The sequence below is a fragment of the Mesoplodon mirus genome, assembly GCF_964341445.2.
Source record: "Mesoplodon mirus genome assembly, chromosome: 12".
Classification (NCBI taxonomy): Eukaryota; Metazoa; Chordata; class Mammalia; order Artiodactyla; family Ziphiidae; genus Mesoplodon; species Mesoplodon mirus.
This window is the reverse complement of record NC_138988.1, coordinates 25,897,474-25,919,010: the sequence shown is the minus strand read 5'-3', so window position 1 is coordinate 25,919,010 and position 21,537 is coordinate 25,897,474. Positions and strand designations below refer to the sequence as shown.

The 21,537-nt window shown below is 42.5% G+C and overlaps 1 protein-coding gene across 5 annotated transcripts in view; it reads right to left on the bottom strand.

Annotated features, from left to right (window-relative positions):
• Positions 1 to 8,703: 8,703 nt before the first annotated feature.
• PRICKLE2 (prickle planar cell polarity protein 2) overlaps positions 8,704 to 21,537 on the bottom strand; it is a 345,342-nt gene continuing 332,508 nt past the window's right edge. For 4 of the 5 annotated variants that reach the window (XM_082639435.1, XM_082639438.1, XM_082639436.1 and 1 more), the window contains one exon: positions 8,704 to 14,683. In XM_082639435.1, the coding sequence (XP_082495561.1) occupies positions 13,809 to 14,683 (875 nt within the window). In that variant the 3' untranslated portion in view covers positions 8,704 to 13,808. The remainder of the gene's footprint in view (positions 14,684 to 21,537) is intronic. The other variant, XR_014295598.1, reaches the window with a different exon arrangement.

The following is a 21,537-nucleotide window of genomic DNA, read 5'->3' as shown; positions in this document are numbered from 1 at the left end:
CTGCAGACAAAGGCCTAGGGGGTGACACCTCACTTTCCCTCAGTTCTTTGGCCAGTACTAGTCACATGACCCCACCCACCACAGAGGGGCAGGGAAGAGGGAGGGAACACATGGATATTCAGTGAGCATTACAGGTCTCAACCACACCCATTCTTTACACAAAACGCCCCCTGAATCATCATTCTGCAGACCTGAAAAACAACTTTGAAACAGTTGAGAGAAGAAATTTAGAGGATAGATTTTGCAAATAAATGAGCCAATTTCTTTGCTGGGCTCTTTATCTGGGAATACTTTGGAAGTGAAAGGAATATAGTTAGTCCCCCATTTCTAGGTCAGAGGAATTCATTATTGACTTCCATGTATGTTCCTAGCCCTTTGCTCTCTCTTACAGGCCAGGAAAATTTCCTCTTCACCTCCATATTTTCAGGTGGGAAGGTCTGTTCTTCCACCCGGGTAAAGAGAGATGAGAGAAAACCCTAGATTGCAGATAAGGAAATTGGTTTCAATACCTCAAAAACTTTATGGCAGTAGCATTACCTACCTTTTAAATGTGTGTCTTTGCAAACCTTTGTCCACTGGGCTCCTGTTTACAAGAAGCATAGTTGATTGTACCTGAAAAATTAGAATAACATTTGCTTTTGCTAGATTTACTGTTTGCTACTGGATAGAAAGCATCAACTTCCTTCTTTGTGTTTCTTCTGCCACTGGGGCTTTTATTAAGGACTGTACCATCTCCTTTATTTCTAATTTGGTTGCAGATTTCTATTACCTACTAAATGTGCCCCCGGTTCTGTCCTGGCTTGTTCAGGCATATTTTCTAATAAACAATAGCCATGTAATTAGCACTAGATCCATGAAAGAAGGATATTGAGATATGATAGTTTATTCCATTTGCTAATATAAGTTTATTCCTGGGTAATACTTTCCAGAACAACATGGATTTGCCTCTTCTTAAACCTTCACTTCCTAGTGATGGTTCTTTCATTAGATCCTAAATTATCTGCTTATAATTCAGTGGCATGAACTCTTGACTTTGGGGTTTGTTTTTTTTTTAAACAACTTTATTGGAGTATAATTGCTTCACAATGGTGTATTAGTTTCTGCTTTATAACAAAGTGAATCAGTTATACATATACATCTGTTCCCATATCCCTTCCCTCTTGCATCTCCCTCCCTCCCTCGACTTTGGTTTTTGCATTTAGAGCTGATGGCACTTGAAAATTTGGTAGCTTCATTATGGAGTCCAAGGGCACTATTACTCCTTGAAATTGGAAAATACTATGCTTAGCTAGAGTTAAAAAAACAAAAACAATCTGGGGGAAATTCAGTAATGCAAACCTGCTCATGGCCACAGGCACTAATAGGAAGCTCTGACTGAAATTTTGCCCTGCAGCAACTCGGCATCCAGAAGAAAAAAGCCTTAGTCTTAGAAGGAACATGGAGCATTGGATGGAATGCAAACATTCTAAGTGTAGAAGGCTGAGCTTGTGCTTTCCCTTTTAATTTACTGAACAAGGATTTTTAGGAATCTTCCTTTTGACATTCCTTCAAAATACGTTTTGAGGCTCTACTATGTGTTAGGCCCCAGAGGAACAGGCTGAAAAGACAGCCAGCATGCCTGTGCCCTTGAGTAGTACAGGCTGTAATGGGGGAGAAGCATAAACTCACAAGTACATCATGGAGATAGGGGATATGCAGAGTCCCCTGGAAGCCTGAGGCAGAGGTACCTATTTCCAAGGGGCTTGGACCATCCTGGAGGAAGCAGATCTAAGCTGAGCCCTGAAGAATGAGGAGTAGTCTGTCAGGTGAAGGACAGGTAGAACAGGGAAGGTAGGGATGTGAGTGTTTTAAGTGGATGGAACAGCAGGTACAAAAGCCTGGGTGCAAGGCAGAGACCACGAGGAGACCTGGAAAGATCAGTTTGGTTGGACTTTCAGGCTGTTTTTTCATCATATGCACGTCATGCAGTGCTTTCCAGCACCGGTGGCTTGCGTGTTCACGTCTGGACACCTCTCTGAGGCAGAATGAGCTGAAGACAGAGAGAAGGTGCCGGACCTGAGACCTTGCCTGACCATAAAGGTTTCCTAGGTTATGGGTCTTGACCATGAGAACAGATACAACAACTTTCACACAGTCATCCTCTTACCTGGCTTGAGGCCTCCAGCTGGATGGAATTCACAGAGCCGATGAAGTTAGACAAAAAGACCTCTGTGGTTCCTATAGTTTTGGAGAAAAAAAATTCAACTAGTTTCAGAAACTGCATAGCATGGAGGGAGTCCGGGTGTTGAGTAAAACAGAGGGAAAAAACGATATAGGACAGAGTGGCTGATTGATTTACATAATAAAGAGCAGGTGAGGGAGAAGGGAACATGGGATGGAAAAAAAAATCTGTGCACAGGGTATGCTTCAGGGTGGAAGAGAGAATTTGGGGGGAAAGCTGGCATCCATGTGCAGAATAGTAGGAGGAGCTGCGATGGAGAGAGAATTTTAAGATGCTTGCTATGCTTTAAGAATTCACCTCTCCTTTGTCATTTCCCTGACAGTATAGATTTGAAGTAATGAGTATAGATTTATAATATTTCTTGGTTCCTGAATTGTACTTCTTTGAATGCACCACGTGGCTGAGACTGGGCCAGTTGGAGTCATAGGGTTTGGAGGATTGTAGAAACTTTCCCTTCAGATGGTAGCTCCATCTCAATAAGTACAGTGCACACGACTGTGTGGCAATACATTGAATAGGTGACAATCCTGGCTCTTCCCGTTGGGTCAGTTGTTACAGGAGGTACATTTTGGTGTGTCTGCCCAGCCCATGACTTTCTCTATCTGAAAACTCTTTCCTCACCCACAAGAACTAGCACCCCACCAGCACGGGGGCACCTAGGCATCACCCCCTCTCCTCCAACAGGTGATTGGACCAGGAATGAGCACCTGACCCAAGTTGGGCCAATCAGAGTTTCTTTCCTGAGAATAAGGGGTTAAATGTGGGAGCTGTGGAGAGCCACCTATGTCCATGAGCTCCCCAAAGCTGCCAAAGCAGATCAACAAAGGGAGATTAAGCAGACAGCTGAAGGGAAACAGAGATTTAAAAACTGGGATAGAATTTTTCTGAGCTCTTGGTGGCTTTCTTCTTCCTGGTTCCAAGTTCTCATGCACGGGCTGTCCTTTGTTGCAAGATACATAGTCTCCTTCAAATAAATTCCTCTCTCTTTTTCCTTTGTGCTCAAGTTTGTTTGAAGTAAGTTTCAACCACCTAAAATCCAAAGAATGTGGCCTAAGACAGTTGCCTTTTATGGCCCAAATTCCTCAAGTTATTGGGCTCACTTTCTGGTACTTCTGGTCTCACTTGTTTGCTAACTAGTCTGTTAATGGTACAAAGCTGCCCAACAACCCACATGATCTGTTTTATCTCTAGAATCAGCCAGCCTATCAGGGAAACAAGTATCTGCTAGTATTTTGCTGAGAAAGCTGTTCTCCTGCCGGGTACAATTGTGTCATTTAATGTCTTGACCATTTCCCGCTAGACTTCAGCCTGTGTTTGTCTTCGATTATTTACCTATTGCATCTTCTGGTAAGGTTTCCTTCTTGGAGTCTTGTCTGGACATCTCTCTCGGGCAAAACTAGCTGTAGTTAGAAGTGACACTGACATTGGTTTTCCAAAGAGGCTGATGTTTCTCATTCTGCATCACTAGGAAACCAGTGTACTTTACACATATGGTAGATGAACACTTGAGAAGCAGACCCTTCCAGACTGAAGCTCTATAACACAAGCTGGATGCATTTAGCACCTAAGGGCTCATAGAATGCGAAGGATTTCCCATGATGAGAGAGGCTCAGAGCAGTTTTTCCCAAAGGGTCTTCTCAGATCCCTAGATGTCTATGAAAAATGCAGTTTACCAGGTTTTGCCAAATCAGACTTCCTAGGGATGGGGCCAGGGACTCTGGATTTTAAATAATCTACCTAGGTAATTCTGACATGTGAAATCCATTGGCTATACGCACCAAAAGTAGCAATTCTCAAATTCAAACATAATTGTTAGACTGTATTTCACAATAAGCTTGAAATGGAGCAGGACCCTAAGGTCCTTCTCCATCCCTCTCCCCGCCCCCATGTCCTCCGACCGCCTTTTGTCTGTAGAAAAACTTCAAAGAATAAATTTAATTAGAGAAGTGAAAAAATGCAGAAACAAAGGAAAACATTCAAACAAGACAAAATAATAATAGTTTAGTGATTAAGCAAAGGACCTTTAGTTCCTCCTCAATGGCTATAGATAATATTCTGAGCCATATCCTTTGAGCTGGTTTGTAGATACAGAAACCACCCCGGCCACAAGTGGAAGAAGTTAACTACATGATGACCAGACTGTAGCCATGACAGAAGCTGCCACAATTCCGAGGACAGGCCTCAAAGAAATGGGAACAAACTGACCCTGGAAATGAAGATTAACTGTACTTGAAACAATCAAGATGACGTGGATCAGAGCACCGCATGACCAATTTCAAGATGACTCTCAGAGCTGACTGTGCCGTTTCTGCATGTAGTCCCCTCCGCCTATACACCAGTGAAACTCCCCTTTAAAACTCTTGCCCACTGATTGTCAGTGGGGGAAGTCAGCCTTTGGACACGAGTCTGCCCTCTCCCGCCAGTTGCCAGCCTCTGAAATAAGCAAACTTTCCTTTCCACCAACCTAGGGTCTCTAGTATTGGCTTTCGAGCGGTGGGCAGCCAGACCCCACTCTCAGTAACAAACTCACCTTCTTCTTCCATGCTATGCTTCTCTTCTACATATCACTTTAATATACAGTGATATATATCTCTCAGAAAAATTAAAGTCAGTTAAATTACATTTCGTTTTTTGAAGACTGTCACTTCTAGGCAAGTGTGAATATACCTGAGATCCTCCAAAATTGGATTACAAACCCCAGGCTCATATCTCTCCATCCTGACCAGAGGGCTTGGTATCAGCTTCTCCAGAAATGGATGGGGCTGGAAGAGCTGCTTTTTGTTTGTTTTGCCCAGATACTTGGAAGAAAACAAATGCTGAGGCAGAATTTCTTAAAGTGAGGTCCTCAAACCAGCTAGATCAGACTGACATGGAGAGCCTTGTTAAAAATGCAGATACTGGGGTTCTACCCTAGATGCACTGAATTATAACCCCTGTGGGAGATTTGTATCATTTAATTAGCTCTGCAGACATTTTAAAAATATGGTAAAGATTCAGGCCTTTCTGGGATGTCTCAAAATCCTATTTAATGCTCACATTAGAAGAAAAGACAATGAATACTCTCAGACAAGATACTCACGGTATCTAGTTCCTGCCACCCTCTCTCTTAGGCTGGGTAAGTAGTAGTAATAACAATATGACATCAACAACAGCTAAGGTATTTTAAGCTCTTACAATGGCAGACTCAGTGCTAAGAGCCTCATGTGCATTATTCCAGTAAATCCAAACAACAACGCCACCATACTCACATTTGTTAGCTAAAAACCGAGACTCAGAGAGGATGTGGACGTTTCCCAAGATGACACAACTAGCAAGTGGTTGAGATGGAATCTGAAAGGCTAAAGGGGAGTGGGGCAAAATAAAAGGTGTGGACTGGCATTCAGAATTCATCCTTCATTTCTGAATCAGGGTTGCAAGGAACACTTCAGTGTGAATAGGAGCTTGTGTAGATATGTAATGAAACGATACATAAACACAACGGGGAGGGACCAAAGTCCCACAGTAATCCTAGAGGAGCACCTCCAAGGCAGGAACTGGAATCTGTGTGGAGGTGAGGCAGTCATGAGGACCAACTCCTCTGGGTCACTTCACATCTCTGTGCTCGCATCCATCTTTGCTCTTGGACCCGCTCTTAGCCCGAGCTTCTGCTTTCCCATCTTTCATCTTATCATGATCCTGTGGGCCTAACTCCACCCGCCAGCTCTCCGTATACATCCTCTTAGCTTTAACTTCCACTGTCTCATTCTCTCGGAATTTTTTTAAAATTTATTTTACGGAAGTATAGTTGATTTACAATGTTTTGTTAATTTCTGCTGTAGAGCAAAGTGATTCAGTTATACATATATCAATACATTCTTTTTTCATATTCCTTTCCATTATGGTTTATTACAGGGTATTGAATATACTTCCTTGTGCTATACAGTAGGACCTTGTTATCCATTCTATATATAATAGTTTTCACCTGCTAATCGCAAACTCCCATTCCACCCCTCCCACCAGCAACCACAAGTCTGTTTTGTGAGTCTGTTTCGTAGATAAATTCATTTGTGCCACATTTTAGATTCCACATGTAAGTGATATTATATGGTATTTGTTTTTCTCTTTCTGACTTACTTCACTTACAATGATAATCTCTAGGTCCATCCATGTTGCTGCAAATGGCATTATTTCACTCTTTTTAATGGCTGAGTAATATTCCATTGTACATATGTACCACATCTTCTTTATCCACTCATCTGTTGATGGACATTTAGGTTGCTTTCATGGCCTGGCTATTGTAAATAGTGCTGCAGTGAACATTGGGGTGCATGTATCTTTTCAAATTATAGTTTTCTCCAGATATATGCCCAGGAGTGGGATTGTAGGATCATATGGCAACTTTATTTTTAGTTTTTTGAGAAACCTCCATACTGTTCTCCACAGTGGCTCCACCAATTTACACAGAATTTCTTAATTTACATTCTTAAGAGAGATAATCTGATTGGTCCACTTTATCATGTCTTGCCAGGTCACTTACAGATTACTGGTTTGCTGCTGTTCTTGACCCCAATCATTCTGCAGAGGAGGAGGAAGAGCGGGCTCATGGAGTGAAACCATGGCTACCTGACGGCCATGCTCCCCAGGAGGGTCTGTGAGCAGAACTGGCACAGTCATTGCCATTTCTAAAAGCTTCATCCAAAGGCTCTCAGAGGGCTTAGAATGAAATAACTCTCGCCTGCAACTTCCAAGTCCTCATGCTTAAGGGTGGGCGAGGCAGTTGCAGACTTCTCGCCCAGCAGAGAGTCAAACTGGTAAACTCCTTTAGGGTAGGGGGGTTTGTTTGTTTTGTATACTGCTGTATTCCAAGCACCTAGAACAGTGCCTGGCACAGAGCAGGCTCTCAATAACCATTTGCTGAATGAATGAATAAACGATATTGCAGTATCCAGCAGGTCCCAAATATTGTGGATCAGACACGGGGAAATCTAATTTACATGCGGCTTTGGTCTTGGCTCCCAGACAATACCAATACCATCCTAACCAGAACACAGCCATGCATATAACGTGCCACACAACCCACTTATTATCTGCTTAAAAGCAAATACAAATATTTTTGGTCATCTGCTGGTTTCAATTCTTGCTAATAAGTGAAAATTAACCGTATGGCCCAGGGTAGGAGTCAGCTTCGAGAACCCTCAAGGAACGGAGATGCTAAGAAGGCAAAATATATATATATATATTTTGTGCAGTACATGGACCTCTCACTGTTGTGGCCTCTCCCATTGCGGAGCACAGGCTCCAGATGCGCAGGCTCAGCGGCCATGGCTCACGGGCCCAGCCGCTCCGCGGCATGTGGGATCTTCCTGGACCGGGGCACGAACCCGTGTCCCCTGCATCGGCAGGCAGACTCTCAACCACTGCGCCACCAGGGAAACCCCCAAGGCAAAGCATTTTAACTGGTGGTTCTCAACCAGCGGTGATTTTGTCCTCAGGGGACACTCAGCTAAGGAGGCATTTTAAGAAATCCTGGTAAAATAAAGGTAACATAAAATTTGCATTTTTAAGTGTACAGTTCAGTAGTAAGTACATCTACGTTGTTGTGCAACAAAACTCCAGAATTCTCACCTTGAAACACAAACTCTATATTAAACAACATCCCACTCGCTCTCTCCCCAGCCTCAGGCACCACCTTTGCACTTTGTGTCTGCGAATCTGACCACTCTAGGCAGCTCATATAAGTAAAATTATACAACATTTGTCTTTTTGTGACTGACTTATTTCACTTAGCAATGTCCTCAAGCGTCATTCACGTTGCAGCGTGTGTCATAATTTCCTTCCTTTTAAAGGACGAATAATAGCTCATTGTATGTCTGGATGACATTTTGCTTATCCACTCATCCATCAACGGATACTTCGCTTGCTTCTGCCTTTTAGCTACTGTGAGTAATGCTATCAATACGGCTGTACAAATATCTCTTTGAGGCCCGGCTTTCAATTCTTTTGGGTATATACCCAGAAGTAGAATTGCTGGATCATATGGTAGTTCTATTTTTAATTTTTTGAGGAACTGCTGTACTGTTTTCCACAGAGGATGCACCATTTTACATTCCCAACAATAGTGCACAAGTTTTCCAATTTCTCCACATCCACGCTCACTTGTTATTTTCTTTTCTTTTTTTTTTTAATAGTAGCTATCCTAATGTGACAACATTTTTGGTTGTCCATCTCAGGGGGAGGGGTGCTACTGGCCATGGGTAGAGGTCAGCAGTATTGTTAAACATCCTACAATGCCCAGGACGGTCCTCTGTCACACAGAATGGACTGGAACAAAATGTGGATAGTGCCCAGGTTGAGAAATCCTGATTTAAACAATCAGGTTCACCTTTCGTAGCAAATCTCACCCCCCTGACACGTGCAGCCTCTCTCTTCTTTTGCTGAGATCCTCAAAGTCAACGATTTCCAAAAACCTGGAAAGCAAGGGAAGACTGAGAAGAATGGCAACATTTCTTTTATTCAAATTTTATTGGAAGTTTACAAATGTATTACAGACATCAGTAAAACATCATATCCATTTTACAGGGCACGGATCTCAAGCAAAGTGTTCACGACAGTCTCTGGCAGAGCCCACACCAAAGGTCTACTGCAGACCTTCTTAACAAAGAGCTTGACACCCGACACACAACACAGACTCTGGCATGCCTTACCTTCTCAGGCCCTTTGAGGTTTTGTTTACGTACTTGGAATTAAAGCAGGAGATGGACAAAGTGATCCTGTACAGGAAAGAATGTGTTTAGGAGCGGGAAAACTGCCAAAGTCCTAATTTACTATGGAATAAGGAGGACCCATAGGTCTCAGCATGTGAAGTTAGGGTCCATGATAGAACCAAAATGCTTTATGGAAAAACATGGACATTAACTAGAGAGGTCTGACTAACACTCTCTGAAAAATTTAGCAAAGCTTGGTCAGTGACCTAGAGCACATCAATGGCCAAATACTCAGTAGGGTGAGGGATGTCTCAGAAAACTCTCAGGCTAGAACAAGGCTTTTTTTTTTTTTTTTCTACAGAGTCATCGTATCTAAATCACAGAAATGTTTTCTAACACTACGTGACTTCCCCCCACCCCGCCTTTTTATTCCTGTTGGGGAAAGCTAGTTTTGTCAGCAGGAAGTAAGCTTATAAAACAGTATAGCTCCCAACAGTACATTATATTTTATGGGAGTCTTGGGTTGAAGGGGCTCCTACTATGAGAAAATGGAAAAAGACTGAAATCCTTTTTTGATCCTAACCTTGATGACTGCTTCCGAGGGGTCAGACGAACAGGCTCTGGTGTCTGCTGAGGCCCCAGAGGGACCGGTCACTGGAGGCTAGGCAAAACTCTCTTCATTTCCACTTCTCTTGCGCTTTAAGAAACGCACCTCAAAAGGCGGCCATCTGGAACTGCCTTCCAAATATGCAGAGGAGGCTTGGCTGTGTCCTGTACCTGGAATGCTGTCGCAGAGCCCTTTTCAAAGCCCTGAAGGTGCTAAACAGTGCTAATAGCAGCCCTTCTGGCATGAAATCCTCAGATGACTGATGCCATGGTTCACGTTCCTTTGTCAGAGATTCTCCTTCTTACGCATTAGCATCTGGTTTCTGTTAGAGAGAAATACGCAAAGAGCACTTCTCCTCGGAATTTAAATTTTTGTGTTCTTTCCTGTTAGAAGGTGGGATTAGACAAAGAATAGGACGAACTCTTATCTGACCTCTGTGATAGGACCAAGAACACGAGAATGGAAAAGGAGGCCCAAGAGAGTTGTCTTCATTTAGCCTAAAGAAGTCAGCCTCCTTTAGCATCTGCAATACGGGGGCATAGAAACTGGAGTCTCACAATTATTTATGGATGATGCTTCCTAAATGGCTGGCGTATTGTTTTGGGCCAATGGCAAAAGAGCCCAAGGTAGCAAGACAAATAAGAATCAGTTCACAAATAAGATTCGTTATCAGACAAATAAAATCAGTTCTGATCAACTAGTCCTGGATGGTTGGAGAGCTGCGAAGATTTCTGAGGCTGCAGCCATGCTCTCTGGGAAAGTATACAGTGGTACCTTGGTTATATCTGCCCAGGTTGAAGGGATGGCAGAGCACACGCTACATATGTGGTATTACTGGCCCCACCTGAACTCAACAATGGCTGGTGGTACCCAAGAAGCAGAGAGCTGCCGCAGGAGAGAGAAATATAATCTTGGTGTATTGAAGAAACACCCTACAGAATGGGAAAAGAGAATGAGAAAGAGCTGTCCTCAGGTCGCATGTGAGAAACGCAAAATTGCTTGTTCACGGGGCTGGCTGAGGGTGGAAAGGACTAGAGAACAGAAGGTGAATATGAAAAGAGGGGGTCAAACAACCAACACTAAAAAATTTCCCCCCTTGAACACCTGCAAAATGGGAAGTATGGTTCTGGTTTCCCTGACCTCATTTACTGTCACACTTGGTAGACATCCCAGAATTCTATGACAGATGGAAGAGTACCTGAATGCCACCAGCCTGCTAACAAACTTGCTCATAATATCAAGGGTGATATGCATTGGCAGGGCCATTCAGGAAACTGTCACTGACTTCTGTTTGGGAAAGGGCCAGTTCTGTTGCCACTGAATTGAGCAGCAACAGGAAATGAAATGAACACTAAAGTGGGGTTTTATCCAAAAGATAAGAAGATCAATATGAGGAGAGGTAGGAAAACAAAACAAAACAAAACAAAACAAAACCCAAGGCATTAGCAAAGAAAATAAACTGCTGTACTTTTCTAAAAACAGCTTATTAAAGATGAAATGATGATCTAAGAAGAGGTGAGTGCGAGCCTCACCCACAGGTGAAACTTGACCAAGAAGAGCTCCTGGTAAAGATCAGGCAAGGACCCTCAGATATTGCCTCGGAAATGAATGCGTTGAATTTTGGGGAATGGGATTCTGGGACGTGACGTGTAAGTTATCACTAAAAGGAGGAACTCCCAATATAATGATATCCTGCTCTCTCTAAGGCATATACTTGCAGGTTCCATCCTCATTGTGAGAATTTACCTGTCCTCCATCGGCATTCTCCATAAGGTGCCTGGCTGCATGTGGGGTGGGAAGGAGACATTGGCAGTGATGGACCAGATGGAGGTGATCTTGCTTACAGACCGTCTGACCCTGAGGCTTGCATCTCAACACGCCTCCAGCTCTGACCAGTTCAGCTGATGGATGCTCCTTGGGCAGCTAGATCTGAAATTGCTTATTCCTCTCTCCCTCTGGGCACTAATTAGGTGTCAGTTTCTAGGCCACCTTCTTCTTTCTGCTGACGGTGGTTAAAGCCTCATCTGGGAAATGTAAGAGGTACTCTAAAAAGGAAGAGTTAGAAAGCAACATTCACTAGGAGAATTTCTTTCCTTGGATTCCAGGCCACAGAGGACAGACATTATTTTCAGTTATTTACTAAGTTAAAGAATCTACTCTTTTCTCTCTCTTCTTTTTCCAAAATGCCTTTCTATTCTCATCAATCCAGCAACTTAGAACTCCAAATTGGACTCGCCCGATTTCTACCAGAAACCTGCCACGCTGGTAGCGTGGTGGTGTACATTATTTCTTAATCAGTTTGCCAAGCAGTTTACAAACTCACTATACAAACGTAATAGAGTTAATTCTCCAGAGGCTTGGATAATTAATGAAGCATTTAGATATGAAGAAAGCATGCGGAAAACAGCCACAACCAACATTTGCATTGCTTTTTTAAAACATCAGTGACAATGACAAATGTCTTATTAATACCTGAAAAGCAAATTATTTTAATACATCCTGAATGGAGTGCCACTTTCACATCCTTTACAGCCTTCCTTCCCCCAGACCCATTTGGGATGGTGTCTAAAAAGCCACTTTTCACATTCTCCCCATAAAAAAATACTAGAAAATATTAACTACTGTAGTGAAGAGAGACCACACTCGCCTCACCATGGCAGATGGCCACTGAGATACACTGTGTACTACATCGACAGTACACCTCACTAAAGGTGGGTCCTCTGATGGATTATTTCAACTGCCACAATCCACGAAGGGGACGAGGAGAATGGAAGTAAAAGCAAGCGCTTCACTTTTAACTGAAGCAAGGTAGGAGGTTTTATTTTACTATAAACAACACAACCGTTAAATGTCTTCTTTAAGCAAACTCACTTTTGAGCCCATATTCTATCTGACTGACGGTCCCCAAAGTTCAAAATGGAAACCCCCCTTTCAGCAACATTTGTTTTTCAAAACCATAACACGGAAATCTCCTGAGCAGCTCAATCTTTCTGGAGTGCATTAAACTGGGTTTTTTCCCCACAAGCACCGGGGGCTATTCGAGATGGTTGTCAACTCTCCTCTACTTCATTTCCAGAAGTTCTTCTTTGCTCTGACCTTCCTTCATATTCCCCTTCAGTCTCTACCCTTGACCTGTTCCTTCTCCACGTATGACCTACGACCTAGAATGCACCATCACTCCCAGAGTCCCTCAGAACCGTTCTGGCCCGAAATTCCCAAAGCTGAAGTTCATTTGCGCTGAGGACAACCGGTTGTCAGGCTAAGGCAGCTGTCTGCCTTGGTAAAGGAAAGCGGATAATACGATCCAGGAAACAAGCACCAGGAAATAATGCCACATTCAAAACAATGTCATGCTGACATCACACAAACCGCACCACTCACAGACACTTTATTTCCCCCAAGGGATAGATCAATGGTAAGCAACTTCAATGTTCCCAGCAGGGATGGCGTTTCTCACAGAACCTGACTGACACTGGTTGGTTTTTCTAATTGGCAAAAGTTACGCTGGCAATTATAAATAAAAAAAAAGTTACTATCACTTTGTAGAGAAGAGATTCTACTGAGGCTGGGAGCGGACTTAAGGATGGCTCCTCAAGAGAGATGGAGCATCAAATGCTTTGGGTGTAATAGGTGATTTTTTTTTTCAGCCACAAAAAGCCAAATTGAATAAACTCCTTTGAAAAAGGTCTCACTGACATGTAACAAATTTGTATAGAAAAAAGAAAAAAAAAAAAAGTGGTCCTGGACCACCTTGGAGTACTACTCAAAGACAATGCTGGACGTGCATGCAAGGCTCCACTGAGTCCTACGATATAGAAATTCCTTTGATATTACAAAATACAAAAATATTTTATCAGAACTCTCATTTACATCGCATTTACAATGGACATGTAAATAACTTAGTCTTGGGTCCTGGCTAATAAACAAATTACGTACTGGAAAAAGGGTCCTAAAAGGAAGAGAACCAGAGAGGCTATATATATATAAGCGAGCGGGAAACAATTTTTGCCATCTTGCCAGTGGCAGCTCAACACAGACGGACGGGAAGGAGGTGACCAACCCTGGCCTCCGTAGAGTCTAGAGCGTTTCCAAAGTGAAATGTGCAAATAATATTCAACATGCCAAGAACTGTGACTACCTATCGAGTCAGTCAGTGACCTTGCCGCCATCAACAGAGAGCTCTTCTCATCTCTCCCTGGAACCACCAAAGCAAAGAGCTTTAAAATTTAAAACAGTGCAAGCTTCTGAATTTACATTCTTACCTCCCATCTTCCCCTATCCCCTGACCCCCATCGGATTAAGAAATGATACAGTTTTTGCTCTTTTGTCTTTTCCTGCTGTGCAACTGTCCCCTGCCACCTAGCGTGGAAGACTTGGGGAGGCCGTACGAGCTGTATTTGTGCAGTAATTCATCACTCGTGACGTATCGCAGGTGGGCGGGCTGGGGGATGGGTTCTCCTAGGAAATAGCCCTCGTTGTCAGACTCCGAGGACGAGGAGCAGGTGGAACACCAATCGTACTCAGTGAAGTAGGGTCCCCATCGCTCCCCAAAGGCGTTCTGCAGAGCCAGGTCCGATACAGTCCGGGGGCACCGGCCGTACAGGTCCCTCCGGGACCCCTGGCCCAGGCTCTCCTGGAAGCTCCGCTGGCGCATGAACTGATCATAGTCCTCCCTGGCTCTCAGCGGGGGCCTTTCTTTTAACTGAGAGATGGCCTCGCGCTCGCTGGCCAGGTGGAGGGCGTTGTCTGAGCGAGAGCGTCGGGATCGCCGGGACCGGTGAGGTCGGAAGCGGCGGTTGTCTTCGCGGGAAGTGGCTCTCCGCCGCGTGCGCTCGCTCATGGGCTGGATCCTCACACCCTCCGCCCCCGGCAGCTTGTTGCCCGCCATCCCCCCATCGAAATCAAAGCTCTGATGCATCCTTCCGTGGGCCTGCAGGTCTCTGTACCTGATGGGGTTGCTGAGAGGGTGGAGGTTTCCCTCCATCTCCTGGTACTGCTGGGCGGAGAGCAGGCTGCGAACGGACTCGGCGCTGCGGAACTGCATGGACGAGTTCAGCGTGCCCATGTTGCTCAGCTTCTCGGACACGTTCATCCCAGAGTCTTTGCTGAGATCGGGCATGGAAAACCGGGAGAGGTGCTCCTGGCGCTTGGCACCACCATCCGCGGAGAGGCCTGGGGGAGAGAGAGGAAAGGTTCACAGAGGTGAATACAAATGTGGAGCCATGGGAGTCCCGTCGCTGTGGGTCACCTAAACCGTTATCTATCCAGGGTCGCAGCATACGGTTGCACAGTTGCACACTGCACAAAGGCTCGCTCAGAAAGTATGCAGGAGGGCTCTCCCCATTCCACAGTGGGCCAGTGTCCACTTAGAGGGGACACCTGGGTAAAATGCATCCACGAGATGTTTTTTTAATAGTCATGAATTCCTCCAAAGGTTCATCAAAATTACTTAAGAGCCCATCATGTATCTTATAAGTGATGTTTCTTCTGTTCAGAATTTCACTTTAAAAAGTGCTCAATCACCTCGCTGGTTTTAATGATGAACTATAAGCTCCACAGGAGAGATATTTTGGACAAAGAACCTTTAAGCTATAGAGGCCGGGCCATGCCCAAGCAGCTCCTAGCAACACTGAGCCTAGAGTCTAGTCCCATGATACTGGACCAGTTCACTTCCATGTTTACCTCCAGCAATTTCCTGCTCTGCCTGCTGTCCCTGGGCCTCTATCCCAGATATCTTGAAAACTAAGTGGTTCCCTGGGTGTAGACAGAGGGATATTTACTCTCTCAGGGTATTTAGTAAATGACTGTTCCAAATGGGCCCAGGGTTCCAAATGGGCCCCTAGCAGCCAGAAGATGTGAGTGGGACTCCGGGGGGCATTCCTCCTTCTCCTGGGGAGACACTTTTTAAAACAAAGCAGTGACACGAATGCTCTCTAACAGCAGGAGCCCCTAGCAATGAGCATGCATTCCCTACATGCTGTCACTGCCATCACTGAGATGAAAACCATGTTGAAGGTAGCAGGAGATTCTTGACTTCAGAAACTTCCATTTTGCCCATCTTAAAGCAGCACTCTCTAAAACAGCAGTTTAAGAATGGACCAGGTGGCAAAATCTCAGCATTTCCCACTCATTATCAATGGAAAAGATGAGCAACATTGCCATTTCTGGTCACAGACAACACGTCTTTGGATTGCACTGGCCCATTAGAACCCCTGCCACTGATTACCCCACCTAATGGGGCCAACAACTTTCGCTCCCCTCACAAAACTGTTACGAGCACTTTGAAACACTACGTAGCAATACCCACTAAATCTAAATATACATATATATGTGTATATATATATGTATGTGTGTGTGTATATGTATATACATTATGTGTGTGTGTATATATATATATACACACACATGAATTATGAACAAAGTTGCTTTGAATACCTGTGTTCACTTTTTTGGTGGACTTAAGGTACTCATTTCTGTTGGGTATATAACCAGAGTGGAGATCCTGTGTCCTTCTTTTTATTTATTTATGTATGTACATATGTATGTTATTTTTTAAATTATAATACAGTTGATTTACAATGATTCGGGTGTACAGCAAAGTGATTCAGTTTATATATCTATATATATATAGATATAAATTCTTTCTATATATACACATTATATATAAATTCTTTCCACATATATATAACTATATAAATTTTCTTTTTCAGATTCTTTTCCAATATAGGTCACTACAAGATATTGAATATAATTCCCTGTGCTATACAGTAGTCCTTGTTGTTCTGTTCTGTGACTTTCCATTGCCACTCTTGGTTATATACCCAACAGAAATCAGTTTATGGATCCAAAAAATGTACAAGGGTATTCAGAGAAGCTTTCTTTATAATAGTCCAGAACTAAAAACAATTCAAACGTCAATTAACAGGAGAAAGGATAAATAAATTGTGGTATTTTCTAGCATTCCCCATTAGAAGGAATCAGGCAGGACTTTTTGGAGAAATGGCTAATTCCAGGATAGGAGGAGAGAAGGTAAAAGATGAGACTGGAACATCTTGTTATGCCAAAAAGTAAGGAAGTGTTAAAAATAAAAAACGAAGGGAGGCTTGCGAGAACACCAGAATCACAACTAGCAGCTGGACAATCATCGACAGGAAGACACTGGAACTCACCAAAAAAGATACCCCACGTCCAAAGACAAAGGAGAAGCCACAATGAGATGGTAGGAGGGGTGCAATCACAGTAAAATTAAATCCCATAACTGCTGGATGGGTGACTCACAGACTGGAGAACACTTATACCACAGAAGTCCACCCACTGGAGTGAAGGTTCTGAGCCCCACGTCAGGCTTCCCAACCTGGGGGTCTGCCAACAGGAGGAGGAATTCCTAGAGAATCAGACTTTGAAGGCTAGTGGGATTTGCCTGCAGGACTTCGACAGGACTGGGGGAAACAGAGACTCCACTCTTGGAGGGCACACAAAAAGTAGTGTGCACACTGGGACCCAGGGGAAGGAGCAGTGACGCCAGGGGAGACTGAACCAGACCTACCTGCTAGTGTTGGAGGGTCTCCTGCAGAGGCAGGGGGTGACTGTGGCTCACCGTGGGGACAAGAACACTGGCAGCAGAAGTTCTGGGAAGTACTCCTCGGCATGAGCCCTCCCAGAGTCCGCCATTAGCCCCACCAAAGAGCCCAGGTAGGCTCCAGTGTTGGGTTGCCTCAGGCCAAACAACCAACAGGGAGGGTACCCAGCCCCACGAATTAGCAGTCAAATGGATTAAAGTTTTACTGTGCTCTGCCCACCGGAGCAACAGCCAGCTCTACCTACCACCAGTGCCTCCCATAAGGAAACTTGCACAAGCCTCTTAGATAGCCTCATCCACCAGAGGGCAATCAGCAGAAGCAAGAAGAACTACAATTCTGCAGCCTGTGGAACAAAAACCACATTCACAGAAAGATAGACAAGATGAAAAGGCAGAGGGCTATGTACCAGATGAAGGAACAAGATAAAACCCCAGAAAAACAACTAAATGAAGTGGAGATAGGCAAACTTCCAGAAAAAGAATTCAGGATAATGACAGTGAAGATGATCCAGGACCTTGGAAAAAGAATGCAGACGAAGATCGAGACGATGCAAGAAATGTTTAGCAAGAAATGTTTAACAAAGACCTAGAAGAATTAAAGAACAAAGAAACAGAGATGAACAATACAATAACTGAAATGAAAAATACACTAGAAGGAATCAATAGCAGAATAACTGAGGCAGAAGAACAGATAAGTGACCTGGAAGACAGAATGGTGGAATTCACTGCTGCGGAACAGAATAAAGAATGAAAAGAAATGAAGACAGCCTAAGAGACCTCTGGGACAATATTAAACGCAACAACATTCACATTATAGGGGTCCCAGAAGGAGAAGAGAGAGAGAAAGGACCAGAGAAAGTATTTGAAGAGATTATAGTTGAAAACTTCCCTAACATGGGAAAGGAAATAGCCACCCAAGTCGAGGAAGCGCAGAGACTCCCATACAGGATAAACCCAAGGAGAAACATGCCGAGACACATAGTAATCAAACTGGCAAAAATTAAAGACAAAGAAAAATTATTGAAAGCAGCAAGCAAAAAGCGATAAATAACATACAAGGGAACTCCCATAAGGTTAACAGCTGATTTCTCAGCAAAAACTCTACAAGCCAGAAGGGAGTGGCATGATATACTTAAAGTGATGAAAGGGAAGAACCTACAACAAAGATTACTCTAGCAGGCAAAGATCTCATTCACATTCAACGGAGAAATCAAAAGCTTTACAGACAAGCAAAAGCTAAGAGAATTCAGCACCACCAAACCAGCTCTACAACAAATGCTAAAGGAACTTCTCTAAGTGGGAAACACAAGAGAAGTAAAGGACCTACAAAAACAAACCCAAAACAATCAAGAAAATGGTCACAGGAACATACATATCGATAATTACCTTAAATGTGAATGGATTAAATGCTCCAACCAAAAGACACAGGCTTGCTGAATGGATACAAAAACAAGACCCATATATATGTTGTCTACAAGAGACCCACTTCAGACCTAGGGACACATATAGACTGAAAATGAGGGGATGGAAAAAGATATTCCATGAAAATGGAAACCAAAAGAAAGCTAGAGTAGCAACACTCATATCAGAAAAAATAGACTTTAAAATAAAGAGTGTTACAAGATACAAGGAAGGACACTACATAATGATCAACGGATCAATCGAAGAAGAAGATATAACAATTATAAATATATATGCACCCAACGTAGGAGCACCTCAATACATAAGGCAACTGCTAACAGCTATAAAAGAGGAAATCGACAGTAATACAATAATAGTGGGGGACTTTAACACCTCACTTACACCAATGGACAGATCATCCAAAATGAAAATAAATAAGGAAACACAAGCTTTAAATGACACAATAGACCAGATAGATTTAATTGATATTTATAGGACATTCCATCCAAAAACAGCAGATTACACTTTCTTCTCAAGTGCGCATGGAACATTCTCCAGGAGAGATCACATCTTGGGTCACAAATCAATCCTCAGTAAATTTAAGAAAACTGAAATCATATCAAGTATCTTTTCTGACCACAACACTATGAGATTAGAAGTGAACTACATGGAAAAAAAACGTAAAAAACACAAACACATGGAGGCTAAACAATACGTTACTAAATAACCAAGAGATCACTGAAGAAATCAAAGAGGAAATCAAAAAATACCTAGAGACAAATGACAATGAAAACATGACGATCCAAAACCTATGGGATGCAGCAAAAGCAGTTCTAAGAGGGAAGTTTATAGCTATACAGCCTACATCAAGAAACAAGAAAAATCTCAAATAAACAATCTAACCTTACACCTAAAGGAACTAGAGAAAGAAGAACAAACAAAACCCAAAGTTAGCAGAAGGAAAGAAATCATAAAGATCAGAGCAGAAATAAATGAAATAGAAACAAAGAAAATGATAGCAAAGATCAATAAAACTAAAAGCTGGTTCTTTGAGAAGATAAACAAAATTGATAAACCATTAGCCAGACTCATCAAGAAAAAGAGGGAGAGGACTCAAATTGATAAAATTAGAAATGAAAAAGGAGAAGTTACAACAGACACCACAGAAATACAAAGCATCCTAAGAGACTACTACAAGCAACTCTATGCCAATAAAATGGACAACCTGGAAGAAATGGACAAATTCTTAGAAAGGTATAACCTTTCAAGACTGAACCAGGAAGAAATAGAAAATATGAACCGACCAATCACAAGTAATGAAATTGAAACTGTGATTAAAAAGCTTCCAACAAACAAAAGTCCAGGACCAGATGGCTTCAAAGGTAAATTCTATCAAACATTTAGAGAAGGGTTAACATCCATCCTTCTCAAACTCTTCCCAAAAATTGCGGAGGAAGGAACACTCACTCCCAAACTCATTCTATGAGGCCACCATCACCCTGATACCAAAACCAGGCAAAGATACTACAAAAAGAGAAAATTTTTACAGACCAATATCACTGACGAATATAGATGCAAAAATCCTCAACAAAATACTAGCAAACAGAATCCAACAACACATTAAAATGATCATAGACCATGATCAAGTGGAATTTATCCCAGGGATGCAAGGATTCTTCAATATACACAAATCAATCAATGTGCTACACCGTATTAACAAATTGAAGAAGAACATCCATATGATCATCTCAATAGATGCAGAAAAAGCTTTTGACAAAATTCAACACCCATTTATGATAAACACTCTCCAGAAACTGGGCACAGAGGGAACCTACCTCAACATAATAAAGGCCATATATGACAAACCCACAGCAAACATCATTCTCAATGGTGAAAAACTGAAAGCATTTGCTCTAAGATCAGGAACGAGACAAGGATGCCCACTCTCACCACTATTATTCAACATAGTTTTGGAAGTCCTAGCCACGGCAATCAGAGAAGAAAAAGAAATAAAAGGAATACAAATTGGAAAAGAAGAAGTAAAACTGTCACTGTTTGCAGATGACATGATACTATACGTAGAGAACCCTAAAGATGCCACCAGAAAACTACTAGAGCTAATCAATGAATCTGGTAAAGTTGTAGGATACAAAATTAATGCACAGAGATCTCTTGCATTCCTATACACTAATGATGAAAAATCTGAAAGAGAAATTAAGGAAACACTCTTATTTACCATTGCAACAAAAAGAATAAAATACCTAGGAATAAACCTACCTAGGGAGACAAAAGACCTGTATGCAGAAAACTATAAGACACTGATGAAAGAAATTAAAGATGATACCAACAGATGGAGAGATATACCATGTTCTTGGATTGGAAGAATCAATATTGTGAAAATGACTATACTACCCAAAGCAATCTACAGATTCAACACAATCCCTATCAAATTACCAATGGCATTTTTTACGGAACTAGAACAAAAAATCTTAAAATTTGTATGGAGACACAAAAGACCCCGAATAGCCAAAGCAGTCTTGAGGGAAAAAAACGGAGCTGGAGGAATCAGACTCCCTGACTTCAGACTATACTACAAAGCTACAGTAATCAAGACAATATGGTACTGGCACAAAAACAGAAACATAGATCAATGGAACAAGATAGAAAGCCCAGAGATAAACCCACGCACCTATGGTCAACTAATCTATGACAAAGGAGGCAAGAATATACAGTGGAGAAAAGACAGTCTCTTCAATAAGTGGTGCTGGGAAAACTGGACCGCTACGTGTAAAAGAATGAAATTAGAACACTCCCTAACACCATACACAAAAATAAACTCAAAATGGATTCAAGAACTAAATGTAAGACCAGACACTATAAAACACTTAGAGGAAAACATAGGAAGAACACTTTTTGACATAAAACACAGCAAGATCTTTTTTGATTCACCTCCTAGAGTAATGGAAATAAAAACAAAAATAAACAAATGAGACCTAATGAAACTTCAAAGCTTTTGCACAGCAAAGGAAACCATAAACAAGACGAA